This window comes from Mus caroli, chromosome 13, assembly GCF_900094665.2.
Source record: "Mus caroli chromosome 13, CAROLI_EIJ_v1.1, whole genome shotgun sequence".
Classification (NCBI taxonomy): domain Eukaryota; kingdom Metazoa; phylum Chordata; class Mammalia; order Rodentia; family Muridae; genus Mus; species Mus caroli.
Genome location: NC_034582.1, coordinates 7,925,456 through 7,939,339, shown reverse-complemented (window position 1 = coordinate 7,939,339; position 13,884 = coordinate 7,925,456). Strand labels below are relative to the sequence as shown.

At 43.7% G+C, this 13,884-nt stretch overlaps 1 protein-coding gene across 1 annotated transcript; it reads right to left on the bottom strand.

Annotated features, from left to right (window-relative positions):
• Positions 1-6,739: 6,739 nt before the first annotated feature.
• On the bottom strand, positions 6,740-13,329 carry Zp4 (zona pellucida glycoprotein 4). Its single transcript, XM_021180912.1, is given in 15 exon segments — positions 6,740-6,805; positions 6,807-6,847; positions 7,149-7,234; positions 8,213-8,325; positions 8,606-8,753; positions 8,832-9,021; positions 9,288-9,418; positions 10,182-10,277; positions 10,728-10,917; positions 11,523-11,624; positions 11,627-11,656; positions 12,598-12,706; positions 12,786-12,855; positions 12,857-12,896; positions 13,140-13,329. Coding segments are annotated over 15 exon segments (1,602 nt in total).
• Positions 13,330-13,884: the final 555 nt, after the last annotated feature.

Below are 13,884 nucleotides of genomic sequence, written 5' to 3'. Positions count from 1 at the left end.
TCTCTCTCTCTCTCTCTCTCTCTCTCTCTCTCTCTCTCTCTCTCTCTCTCTCTCTCTGCGTGTCTGTGTGTGTGTTTGTGATTCCTTCCATCCTTTCTCATTTAGTCATCATTCAAGCCCATAATACTCAATAAGTCAAGAGGATTCTTGAAGCCCTTATGCCAGGTTTTGGATGTGATATGGCCTTAGGAAGACCACTTATGATCTTGCTTGCTGGTGAGAGAAAAGGCATGCTTAAAGTTTAGATGAAGGTTGAAAGAAATCAGTTACTATAACTTTGACCACAGACTGCAGACTGTACCCACAATGACCCAGTTCTGCTCAGAGAAACACAAGAAACTAAGGATAATAAAGGAACACACTGGTCTTTGCCCTCATGGGAGGGGTTCATCCTATCTAAATCCTTTGATACTACAAGTACTTTGTACTTTTCTATCTGACCTGAGCTGGGAAGTTCCTTCTGCATTCTCTCATATTTCACATAATAGACATTTTCCTAATCTCTCTCTCTCTCTCTCTCTCTCTCTCTCTCTCTCTCTCTCTCTCTCTCTCTCTCTCTCTCCCTGTCTTCCCTGTCTTCCTGTCTTCCCTGTCTTCCCTGTTTCTGGTGGGACCAGATTCAGCTCATGGAGTCACTGCCTAGTTACTTAAAATGGGACATCAAGTAAAAGATTCCTGTGTCTCCTGTGTCTCTGGCAGAGCGGAGGATTTACTGCTTATCAATTTGTACCAGACCCTGCCTTAGGTAAGCTAAAGATGGTTTGCTTTTCAAATCCTGTGTATTCTTTAGTAGCTTGGTTTATTGTTCCTTTGTTTTAAAGAGCAAGGAGGTTTATGTAAATAGGCTTTTCTCATGGAAAACAGAATTAACTGGTTGCTGAAGAGCATCATCTATTCCCTCCATGGAGAATTTGAAGCAGGGCTGTTTTACCCATGGCTGAAGTGAGTACAACTTTACCTGTAGGCTCTCTACCAGGACCTGGACCACTGTAAGGATCACACTCTTCAAGGCATCCCATCACCACCAAGCAAAGCTCTGAGTGACACCTGCTGCATCTATAGCCATCTTGGAAGACAGAGGAAAGATGGCATATCAAGTCCATTGTCAACATGACATAAATATTGGTCACTAGAATAATTGAAATTATCCTGCTTTTGTACTCTACATTTCCAAGAATATATTCTGGTACACTTTTCCATCTGACCTGAGCTGGGACGCTCCTTCTGCATTCATCATAATAGAAACTTTCATAATAGAAACTTTTCATAATAGAAACTTTTCATAATAGAAACTTTTCATAATAGAAACTTTCCTAATGTGTTTTAATTAACTAAATAATTAATTAATGCTTATATCCTCAAAGTGATGATGTTTAGTATTTTTATAGGTAAGACTGTGGACACTTCATTCCTGCTCTCTCTCTCTCTCTCTCTCTCTCTCTCTCTCTCTCTCTGTATCTTATGAGTATTAATTTGTGATGTACAGTTTCAGATAGTACTTTTTAAAGAGTAGAATGCTAATCAAAGGACAGGCACGAGGTAAAGGATATTAGAGGAAATAACTGAAGGACTTTTTCACAGGAAATACAGAGCCTCAAACTGATTGTCCCAAGAACAGGGGCACCGAGTCATGCCAAAGGTGACTCAGGGCTTCAATGTCATCTCACACAGGGGACTCCAGGAGACTGCTTGAAAACAGCCTCCTCATGGTAATTGCCAATCCAGTTGACTTGTGGAATTCACCTTGAGAGAGAGAGAGAGAGAGCTATCTCCCTGGCTTTCATTATAAAAGGCCTTGTTTATAGACTCCACATCACCTTCCTGAAGCTTCAGGCTCAAAATGCCTGCAGGCATAAACTAAAGGAAACAGGAAGAGAGAGGAAGAGAGAGAGAGAGAGAGAGAGAGAGAGAGAGAGAGAGAGAGAGAGAGAGAGGGAGATGCAGTGTTACCAAGAGCCTGGAGCCAAAGGCAGACCTTGGAGCAGGTACAGAGAATTCTCTTTTCCCAGGGCTCAGACCTCTGCACATCCCTGTATGTCCTTGAGGGAGCTGAATAAAAGCAACCCAATCATACACTACTCCATCCCATGATAATCAAATCAAAGTCCTCTTGCATAAGTAGCTTCTCCGAGGTCAAGAGCACTTTCCTGAATCCTGTGAGAAAACACAAAGGGTCTCAGGGCTCTGAAAGGCTTTACTCAGCATCTTTAGCCAAAGTAACCTTGTTCTGGTGAGCCAAGGTAATTCTGGACAGGAAACATATTCCAATGGCATGTAGAGGTTAGGTTTCAAACCCTGGACAAAAGGCTGAGGTACCTATTTGACATGTCAAACCAGACACTGGCTGCCAGGTTCTTCCTGTACCCCCCCAGTCCCTACCTGTTACAAGGGCCTGGCTGGCAACCTTCCCCCTTCCCCAAACTCTGCACTTTGCAGCCCAGGCTTTTTCAGTGTCTAATAAGATAAACCAGCGTAATGTGTGTGTGTGTTTTTCTTTCAGTTTGTTTATATGGTGGATTGCATTGACCGATTTTCCTAACTTGAACCGTCTCTCCATCTCTGGGATGAACCCTGATTAGCCATGGCCGATGACCTTTGTGATGTGTACGTGGACTTAGTTTGCAAGTGCTTTATTGAGAATTTTTGCAGATGGAGGGATTGGGACTCCAGCCTAGCTACAAATCCTCCAACCTATGAAGGGACTAAGGTAGCAGAATATATTCCATTTTGTTCTTAAGACTCCATTCTAAGTTAACTTGCCCTTAGAGAGGCATGGCCCCCTTCCTTGAGGTCTGAGAAAAATCACAAAATGTCCCTGGTAGTTGCAAATTAAACACAGTAGTTGCAGCTGGCTGATTACAGCAGAGTGGGCTAAGAAAACATGAATCGTTCCCAGGTCAAGGTGCTCCCTTTTGATGTGTGCTCCCTCCTTGTGGTTTAACCAGGTACTGTAAACTAGTTTCTTGTGCGTGCCCAACTCGCCAGCAAGAATGACGCTGCAATAGGATCCTTCGGCACACATTTATTGGGAGAGTTTGATTGCAGAGGGGAAGAGACCCCAAGCCCAGAACTGATGCTGCTTATATAGGCCTAGGAGAGGTGTGTCTCACACACGGATTGGTTATGCATGGGTTATGCTTACCACTTCATTTGCATGTCTACATCTGATTGGTTAACTTGTCTTTTAACTGATTGGTTAACTTGTCTCTCATATGACTGGTTAACTTGTCTCTCATCTGGTTGGTTAACTTCTCTCTCATCTGATTGGTTAACTTGTCTCTCATCTGATTGGCTAACTTGTCTCTCATCTGATTGGTTAATTTTGGTTAATTCTCAAAACCTCATCTTGGCAAAAAAAACTTTACTGCCTATGTATGCATGGTGGCCAGCGGAAGCCAGCACCACCCTGCAACGGCACATGTGGCTTCCCACACCAGTTAGCTTAAAGACCAACGTTCCTTTATCCTCTCATGTAATTCCAAGGTTTAGAAACCCCTGCTTGCAGTTTTTTCCTTTATAAACACCCTTTACCTAGACCTAGGGATCACTCTCCTTCTTGTTCCTTTAAGAAGGTTGGTGGCCAAAGCTTGAGCTTGAATATAGACCCTCATGTGCTTACATTGGAGTTGTGGTTCCTGGAGGTCTCTTTGGAGTTTTTATAATCTGGGCACAACTCCTATAGTTTGTCATGCTTGCAGGATATGGTGGGGTCTGGAACCCCGCATCATCATCATCAGAGAGACCAGAGAGACTTCCTAGGTATATATACATATATAAAGTTTTAGTGAGAGTTCCAAGACTGTGACTATATGAGATAGTCTGTTATGCCCAGATTTCAGGGTCCCAAAGACCACCAGGAGTCTGAATCCATATGCAAAGCAAAGATCCTTTATTGAAGCTTAAGCTCCACAGACTCCTCCCACATGGTGGATTTGTGCTGAGAGCCTTGATCCTCAATTAGGCAGGGTTTTTATACTAGTTGGAGCAAGGACAGGGTTCTCCAGCTTGGCATTTGCTTTATTTGGCAAGGGGTATCTTGGTGCACTGGGATTGGCCAGTGATGACTTCAGAGAGCTTGAGCAATTTATCTATAACCTCTGAAATTTTAGGCACTTTTCCTCCATTCCCTGATTGGCTCAGGCCCAGGGCAGTTTCTTCCTGAAATTGTTTGTGGTATTTCTATTAACCAGAGTTCAAACCGGGGCCATGCAGCCTCAAGATGGAGTCAGCTTACAAATCAGAGTTTCTCCCATTGCCTCTGCTCCTCAAGTCAACATAAAAGGAGTAAAGGTTTATTTTCCCTGGTTGACCCGTTGCTTTGGGTTCATTGTGCCACAGTGTTATCATAAAGTGCATGGTGGTGGCAGCATATTCACCTCACGACAGTAAAGAAACAGAAAGAGGTGGGTCCAAACATGTCTAATGCACATGCTCCCAATTTCCTAACTTCTTCCCACTAGACCCCGATCTCTCTCATTCTCCCTCTACTTTCCACTCATACCATAAAACTCCCCCTTTAACACAGAGGCCTTTGGAAGACACTATAGCCCACAGCAGGCATGAACTGGTAACCCAAATAATTCAGTCCTGTGCCTGTGGGTTGGGAAGGTGAGTTAGTATAGACTAAAGAGACATTCATTCTACAAGATAGTACTTCTGAAACATCATGAGAAGAGAGATTCTTGGTACAATGTATAGAAAATGAGTTCCTCCCTTTTTGGAGGTCCACAGGACATTAATAGCCTGGAAGGTTTCATATGGAGCCTTTAGCATCAAGAATGTTTTCTTTTGGTAGGCATCTCTTAAGTATAAGTTGCCTCACTTCCATTAAAAGGACAAGATGGTCCTAGGTTGTATAGGTAGTCAGGTTGAGCAAGCCATGAGGAAACAGGCTAGCTAGTAAGCACACCTCCTCCATGGTCTCTGTATCAGCTCCTACTTCCAAGGATTTTGCCTTGATTTATCCACCTTGACTTCTTTCAGTGATGGAGTGTGAGAGGTGTAGGATGAAATTGTAAGCTTAGAAGGGGCACGCTTCTCCTCAGTGAGTAACTACATATGAGGACTGAGCTGGAGCAGGCTTCCTTTCTAGTGGAAGCCTGGATTCCTTGCTTGCTTGGTTAATGTTATTTAGAGCACCCTATACTAAGTTGTTATGATTATGTAGCAAGCTAAGAATACCTCGCTGGTCATGTCTATTTCTCTAAAAGAGGGAACATAACTCAGTTGATCTTTCCCAATTTCCTCTTTCCTTGATTTTTATTGCATTACCTTTCATGATTTTGCTGCTGCTTCTGGGTAGCTTTCTGGTTTCTTACTCCTGTGCTTATAGCACCATGCCTGTCACATAGATCAGGCAACATGTCCAAGTTGAGCAAACTGTAGCACCATGTTGTCAGCAGAGAGTCAAAGGTTGTTGGACATTGAACATGACTGGTACAGGATGAAAGTGAATACTGAACTTCATTTGGGTGACATTTTTCTGGAGTTTTGTGTGTTGTATTTAATAAATTTGGGGTATATTTTAACTTAAAGCTCACCTATACATTATATTCATTTTTCCCACTTAGCCTGATGTAAATGTTTTGTTATGAAATTTGCTTGCTGTTAATATTCTTAGATATAGGTATCCCTTAGTGGAATTATAACTGTTATCTATGTTGAGTAGAAAGAGAGTTGGGAAATCTATTGAGTTGGTAGAGTGGTCACCCAGGATTTACAAAGTTCTGAGTTCAATCTGAGACATGGAACAATGGCAGTTGCCTGTAATCCTAAAACTTTGGGATAGATAGGAGACAGGAAGATTAAGATTTATGGTGAAGTCTGGCTATATTAAGAGTTTGAAACAAGTTTATTCTACTAATGTTCACAAGACTTGCTAACATGGTGGGGGTGAGGAGGGTGCCGCAGTTGTGAATATTCTTGAAATGAAAACATTTTCACTCACTTTGTTCTGCCTTCTGATGATGGCCAAGGTCAGTCAGTTCCTTCAGACAACTGACCTCTATCCCACCACAAATACCCCTGGTCTTCCCTTAGTACTAGAAGCTGTAGTAGTTAAATAGATCTGAACCAACAATAGGCCTATGTTCAGATCTTTTAAATCACTCTTCTATAAGTGAGGACTGTAGCTTTTTAAGGCTTTGCACAGACCAGAAAGCTGCTCCAACCCAGAGATACTTTATGACATTTTTCTATTGTTTTAAATGACAGGGTCTCTTACATAGCCTAGACTGGTCTTTAACTTGTAATTTATCTTGCGAATCCCATGTGTTGTGATTGTAGGTATGTACAGTGACTTCCAGTTATTGGTTTAAACTAGACCCCTTGTGATATGACTGGCCCTCTAAAAATATGAATTTAAAAAGTGGTTCCAGAGTTGTGGCTACTTGAGGATTAGTTTCTCTGCTTAACACTTTTTTTTTCTTGCCAGAGCCTTTTCTCAAGTTTATAAAGCATGGTCAATCAATCAATATTAGCTATGTATGTGTAGTTCCCCCATCCCCCACACCTTGAATTGTATTCTTTAAAAACATTGTTTTGCTTAGGTAGGAGAGTTAACATAAGAGGACAACATGTTACTCTATGCTTGAGTGAGATGCCCTTCTCCTAAGTGAGAAAGGTGAGACGCTAAGGTAGTTGAAGAGTTCATCTAGAGTCAGACTATCTTTTTCAAATTAAAAATTCATTCCAAGCTGGCAATGCAGTCAGTTTTATTGAGACTCTTGGCTTGGGATATTTATATCCATTTTCTGATGGCCAAGTAGGATACTACCAAGACTCCAATGATGATCACGGTTGCAGAAAAGCCCCATTACTCACAGAGCAGTAGAATCCACAGGGGTGCCTGTGGAATGGGAAGGTGAGTAAGTATAAACTGAAAGACCCAAGACACTCTAGATCTTGACAGAGTAAGTAATCTGCAGAAATGATGGTTTCTTTTGCAGGAACGTACACACTGAACAGTAAGGAACAGGGCAAGAAAGCAATCTTTAAGGATAAGGGGAGTAATAGTGCCTTTCTATATAGCACAGGTTGCCCTTGACTGAGCAATTCTCCTGCCTCAGCTTTCCAAGTGCTGAGATTAAAAGCATTCGAGATTGTAACTAGCTAAAAAGTAGCTATCAATTTGATGTCCTTCAGCTCACTCGAGTGTCTAGGAAGCATGTCTTCAGAGTCCTTAGAGGCTTGGAGGAGGATCACGGGACCTTTGCTAGATATGCTGGTACGAGAGCTTGTAATTTATTGCAAATTATCAGTCATATACACAAGCCAAGAGTGAGGGTAGGGGGTAAGGTACAAAGCCAAGTGCTGTAAGCCACACATTTCAGGCCCCACACTGTATAAAAACCTGTTTGTGTGTTAATATAAACCCAACAAAGTCTAAGATTTTCTATTTATCTCTACAAAAGTGTTCTTTTGGTTTCATAAAGATTTGGACATTGATAATCACATTCAGTGACCACCTCTGAATCCCCCACTCAACTATCATCCTCTCCTAGAAAGGGGACATAGGCAGCAGCACTCAGTTATTTTTATATTCCATAGAGCATATGTCCAAACCAGAAGTGAGGCCACAGCTGTAGTAATCCTATATCTATTTAGGAACTAAATGATCTGGAAAACGTCAATCTATCATCTTTACAAGTGGGAATAATGAGCATGATTAAAATTGGTTTGAGTTACTAGGAGTTAAATTTTCTTATATAAAACATTTAAGGATTCAAGAATTGTAGTGATTCAGAGACTAGTCAAGTGGGAATGCATCAAGTAGAAGCATGTATATATATAATGTGGTCTGGGTCTGGCCAACTCCAGATTATATTGTGTGTCTATGGTTCTTGGACCTGTAAACCTTCAAGACATATTGAAAACCTGGTCAGGTAGGTCCAGACCCTCTACTTTTGTGATCAGGCCAAATGTTAAAAAAGAAAAAGTTGACATGTGGCTGAGGAAATAGATCAGTAAAGTGAACGCAAACACGAAGACCTGAGTTTGACCCCAGAACTCATATTTTAAAAGTCTGGATCTGATGCTGTGTACTTTTTGATTCAGCCATATGCTAGTCCTTGGTTGGCTTCTGACTTAATCAAATTGTTTGTGTTTTGAAAACCAGAAATTCTGGCATTCTGGCCATCTCTGGAATCTTTATTAATAAAATGATCCCTTAGTTTGATGGCTGAGGCTAACATGGTAGGATTTCAGGATTCACCTAGGTCTGAAATGTAGACAGCTTAGGTACTCACTCCTGGAAGCAGGACAGACTATCGCACAGGATGGCATCCCAGCAGGCTGGCAGACTGATGCACTGCAGTGCAGGTATACCTGATGTTGATAAACAAATGTCACATTATAGACATCTTTCATATCAGACATTTTCCAACCACATACCTCATCTCTCCAAGAAGCCGAGAAAGCATTAAAAGCATCTTAATGTGCCTAAGTTAATGTCACAATTGTCCTGAAGAACCAGAGTCCAGTTGACAGATGTGACTTGTGTGCTTGGTACATAAAACAGCCCTCAACACCATGAGCCAGTGCCAAAGGTCAAAGAGCCACCTTAGAGAGGTGGTGGGACTTTACGGGTACAGAAGAGATGCTGTACCTGTCCACTTAAAACCTGCTTCTCCATTACAGCACTTATGAAGCTGAAGGTAGCTATGCTGAAGTGCTGGTGATGAGACAGAAAGGGACTTGATGCTTTCTGGACAGGGATCCTTTTGGTCCGATAGTTGTCTCCAGCATATGGGCATTTAAGCAAAGAGACACAGTTGTAGGGATGTGCTTATTTGGGAGACCCACTCATACAGATACATGGGGGATCCACTTACCCCTTCACCAGGATTGGCCATTGTGGTTGATGAAAAGGATTAGAGCCAGGTGTGGCCCAACATTGCTCTAGCAGCAGACCCAATGAGGGGCCTGTTCTGTGAATGATGGAGACCTCCACATAAAAAGGATCTTTGAGGAATTTTACCAGTAGGTAGGCATCAGAACCATAGTAAGAACCATAGCTTTTATCTGCACAAAGAAAACCAGAATCAAAGCAGGGTTAGGGAATAACTTAGTAAAATTCCTGCCTGTATAAATATGAGGACCTGAACTTGACCTTCAGAAATCATGTAAAAAGAACAGGCTTGATGCTCTGTGCTCCTAACTCTAGAGCTGGCAAAGCAGAGTCAAGAAACTAAGCCAATGAGAAATCCTGCCTCAGGAAACAAGGTTTATCTGAGGTGGATCTCCTACCTTAGGCTTCAGGCTGGAATTAGCAAGTAGGCAGAGCTTACCCTTGGCAATCTGAAATTCCAGAGAGAGGGGCCCAGCCTCAGTCTTAGAAAGGGGTGGTGGGAGAGCCAGCACTTGCATGTTAATTGGGGATGTGTTGCTGAGAGCAGAGTAAGTACAGCTGACTCAGAGACTGTAGTGGGGAAAACAAAATCTTAGTAGCCAGAGTGTGCTGGCCACACCTGCCGATTTTCACTCCTGAGGATCAAGCCATGGGTGTTTTCCAAGTCCATATATACAGCAGAGATAATTTCTGCCCTTAGAGTTATTTTTCCATTATCTTTATACAAATAGCTCCAGTATGAGTTGGTGAGAAACACTACATAAGAAACAGGTGTGCTGCATAAGATGGGTGACTAGTGCAAAGCAGGTGAACTTCTTCCAGGTGAGGGGATATGAAGCCTGAAAATGGTGTCAAGAAACCCAGGTGAAAGGCGCCCATGGAGGCTCTCAATGCAAGGATGAGCCTAGGACTGGAAAGACAGAAACCATTAAGCATTTAGAGAGGAAAGGAACATGAGAGCCATTTCACAGGAAGGCAATAATGGTAGTAGTATTTTTTGCTTTAACCTACAGAAGTGAAGCTCAAGTTATGAGACCTGGCAAAGTAGGGTCTGAAAGGCACTGTTTTGGTTACAGTCTAGACAAGGGGAAAACGAGGCTCAGATGAGAAACTTATCCCCAGGAGGTAGAAAACAGAAGACTGTATGAGGCAGAGATGAATTGGGAACAGCAACCCAGGTGATCTTAAGCAGTAGCATATGTGAGTAGCAACCACGGTAGCAGGTGGACTCACCTACTATTGAGAAGTGTTCTCCTGTGGGTTCAGTTTACCCCAGGATTCTTGGCTCATGAGAAAGAGGACTTCTGGTCTCTCAGGTCAAAACTGACTCTACCTGAAGTTGCTGTCTCGGGTAATAGAGCTTCTGCCCCAAGCTTGCACATCCCAAATGGCCACTAGCTCATTTTTGTACACGGCCTGGTCTCCAGTATATTGGATAAAGAGATGCCTGTTATTTCAGTCTGTTGGCTGACTACTACATACATGTTGCCCTACAGAGAGGCAGGAGGTCCTGGCTGTGAATAACTTGGGAAAGTATGGTGTATAGGTGATGCAGAATCAAGGAATAAGAGGATTTAAGTACTGAGACTAGGCAAGTGGGCCACCTGAATGCAAGTCAGCATCCTCCTGTGTACCCTAGATCCCAGAAGTGTAACTTGCTCCTTATATTTACTCCCTATAGGATGGTAGGATCAACAACAGAGTCATTTGCTGAATGCCCCCAGAAGTGTCCACCCTCTAAGCAGGGCCTTTTGTTCTAGAGACTGTTCTAGATACCAGGCAGTGGTCAGGACTGTTCTTCATGACTGTAATATCTCAACTTTTCTTCTCTCAATCACTAGGGCACTGCACTTCCAGCCCAGTACCTCAAGATGCTCTTACCTGCCGTGTGTTCCCACAGGAAGTAAATGGAAATTGGAACAGGACAAAGGTGGATGTCATCATCACAGGATCACACCCACTGCTGTTCCTGAAGAGCAAGGATAGGGAATCCAAGTGCAGGGGTGGCGAGGTTGCATTCCTGAACACAGCAATGGAAAAGCAGCCCTCCCTGGTACAACGGGAGGTCACTGGGACACCAGAGATGGGTGAGATCAAGTCATTCTCGAGACAGAGCCAGGTGGATCTCAGGCTAATGACTCAGTTGCTTCAGATGCCCCCATAGCAAAGTTGGAATTCCCACCAATGGGAACAGGCTCCTAATGACCCTACTCTAGGGACTTGTCAGGGCAGGAGAGGGAGCACCTGCCTTGTTTTACTGATTAGAACTGGGCTCTCAGTGCTTAATGTACTAGAAAACTTGTATCAAGCTTGATATGGGGTCTGTGTAAAAATCATCACTTAGGGATGATTCTCTCTAAACACAATCTTAGACTATGACACACTGCAGTGGCTGTTCCTTGGGAAAACGAGTTAGTTAAGTACCTGTCACATAAGACTTAATTTCCTAATGTCCCTGCAGGTTTCCTCTATGTTTGATATCTAGGAGATTAGACAGTGAAAGACTATAGGTTAGACAGCAAAAGGCTATTGAAAGTTCTAGATCTAGTCAGCAATGCTCACCTACTAGCAACCAGTTCTTAATTTACACTCTGCATAAAGCTTTCCCTGCTCTGGTCTCATCAGAAGTCACTAAGCCCCTTTCTCAGCTGATTTCAGAGATGGAAGCATGCACCTGTGTTTCCATAGTAACAGGAACCTTCCTTTTCCTCTTCAGAGCTGTAGCAGCAGACCACCTCTTCACAGTCTCCTCTGGAGATGGGCGAGGGAGCACAGGACTGCACACTTCAGCACTTGGTGCATCTCGAGCTGGATATTAAGAAGGAAGGAAAGCTCAGGTTGGACAGCAGGATGGTCTGTCAGTGTGCCGTCCTGTCAGAGAGCCTGGGCTTAGAACTCTGGAACATCCAGACAGCCTCAAAAAGCCTATTGACTCTGTTCATCTGCAGATTAAATCCCAAAGGAAGGTCAAGGTTAAGTCACCTTGTCGGAGACTTTCAAAGTGGAACCCTTCTGAGGAGAGCAGTCTCTTAGCATGTTGTAGGAGCAGCGGGGCTCTTCACATGCCTTCCACTGACCACCTTTCTGGCTCCTCAGAGGGACTTACCAAGCTATGCCGTCGGTTAGAGATACCACAGGAGCTTTTCAAATCATAGGACTCCCAATAGGTTTTGAGTATAGCCCATGACTCATTTGGATCTCATCCCCCATCCTGCTATGTTTCAGGAAACTAGGTAGTGGGAAGAGAGGATTTGAGTTTTTAATCTGTTCTAATCATGATTAAAGGGTTCTCAGACCACCAGAGAAGAATTCCCTAGTTAAATGATAAAGCATCCCCAGCTGGCGGTGGGAGACTGCAGGCTGAGATGGCTTCTCTGGCTATTTCCTACTGCTAGCTTGAGTTCTCTGCTCTTTTCAGAGAGTGGTGGAGGCTCCTGGGTCCTGTTGGGTTAACTCTCTTTGAATTCCAACTTTGCAAATCGCAGGTGAGGCTGCTTGACAGTCACATGGTGAGAGGAGTGACAAAACCTGCAGCTTTGGGGGCTGGGAAGTAAGGTGCCAAGATGGAACCACGCCCAGCCTCAGCTACAGTCTCCTTACAGTCAGTTTTCCTAAGGTCTGGCATGGAGGGAGGGAAGAGTTGAGAAATTGTCTTCTTAGCCATCAGTTGCTGCTGCTACCCAGAGGAGGCAGCAGTATCTCAAGAGCACCTTCTAGGCAAGACCCTCCCGAGCCCTAATGCTTTCTGCACTTACTGTGAAGATCCAAAGGGCACTTAAGCAGTCTCTCTCTTGTTCCTGTCATATTTCCAGCTACATCTACCTCTTGCACACCGACCATCATGACATAATGGGAGCCCTGAAGAGATGAGCAACAGCAACAGATATCAGCTTGGCTGAGGGTAAGAGGGAGCCTCTTCTGGCAGGAGTCTACTTACTTCTAGAGTGACATTGTAGGTGGCTTCCAATACCAAAAATCCATCAGTTCTGTCCATCACCCATGTACCAGTCAGAGTCATTCTTAAGCCTGTGGGGCAGCCCTTGGCTATCTAGGGCAGGTGGAACATGAAAAGCACGGGGGTTAATCAGCTGTCACATCATCCATCGGTGGACAACCAGCCCCACCACTTGACCCCAAGCGACTTCCATCATTCAGAACAATACAAGAGAAAGTAGGTTTGGAAGTGGCAGTTTTGACTATTCATTCTGTAGACAGGGTCTGTGGAGGTCTTGAAAGGAGGAGTGTTGAGACAGGAAGCTTAAGGGTAGGTTTCTCAATGAGTCTGACTTACCCCAAGCTGTTAGCACGGGACTCTCTGCCTCCAGGCTGAGGTTCACAATAAACTGGAAGCTCTGTAACCCGCAGTGGAGCACACCTGGCAACTCAGTCACATGCTGGCCACTCAAGGGAGGACAGAATGGGAAACACAGTAAGATGCTTGGCAGAAGCCACAGAGTGCTCCTTAGAGCCTGCTTAGCCATTCTTTCTCCTTCACTAGCCTAGCATCTGTGGCGAGAGTGCTTTGTGTATATATGAAGGCTTGGTTTGGGGCAAATTTATCTTTACAGTCTGCAGGTGGAGGGACTTTAGACAGGGTGACTTCTTTCTTCTGGGAGCACAGTCTACAGATGCTTCCCATTAAATATTATAATCTTCTGGTCTCCAGAGTTGGGTTGACATGTTTCTTCTGGCCAAAGGCAGGTTTCTCGAGTTAGCCGTATGTAGAACTTGTTCTACCAGCTGGTCTTCAGAGGACAGAGAATGACTGCCTTCTAGAATTTTGCATTCTAGGGTGAGGATCCTAGATGCAGTGAGCAGGCAAGTGATAAATGACAGGACCTGGGAACTGAGTAGGTTTCTACCTCTCTGCATTTTGGGTTTTCTATCTGGAAAAAAAATGAGGATAGTCCTGACATTACTGTGCTTACGGATGCTGTGAGAGGTTTAGATCAAATACACAGCACCATGCTTGGCCAAACAGGGAGAGCTCAATGTCTTTGGGTTGAGATTAGCATCTTCCTTCTTTGGTCCAAGCT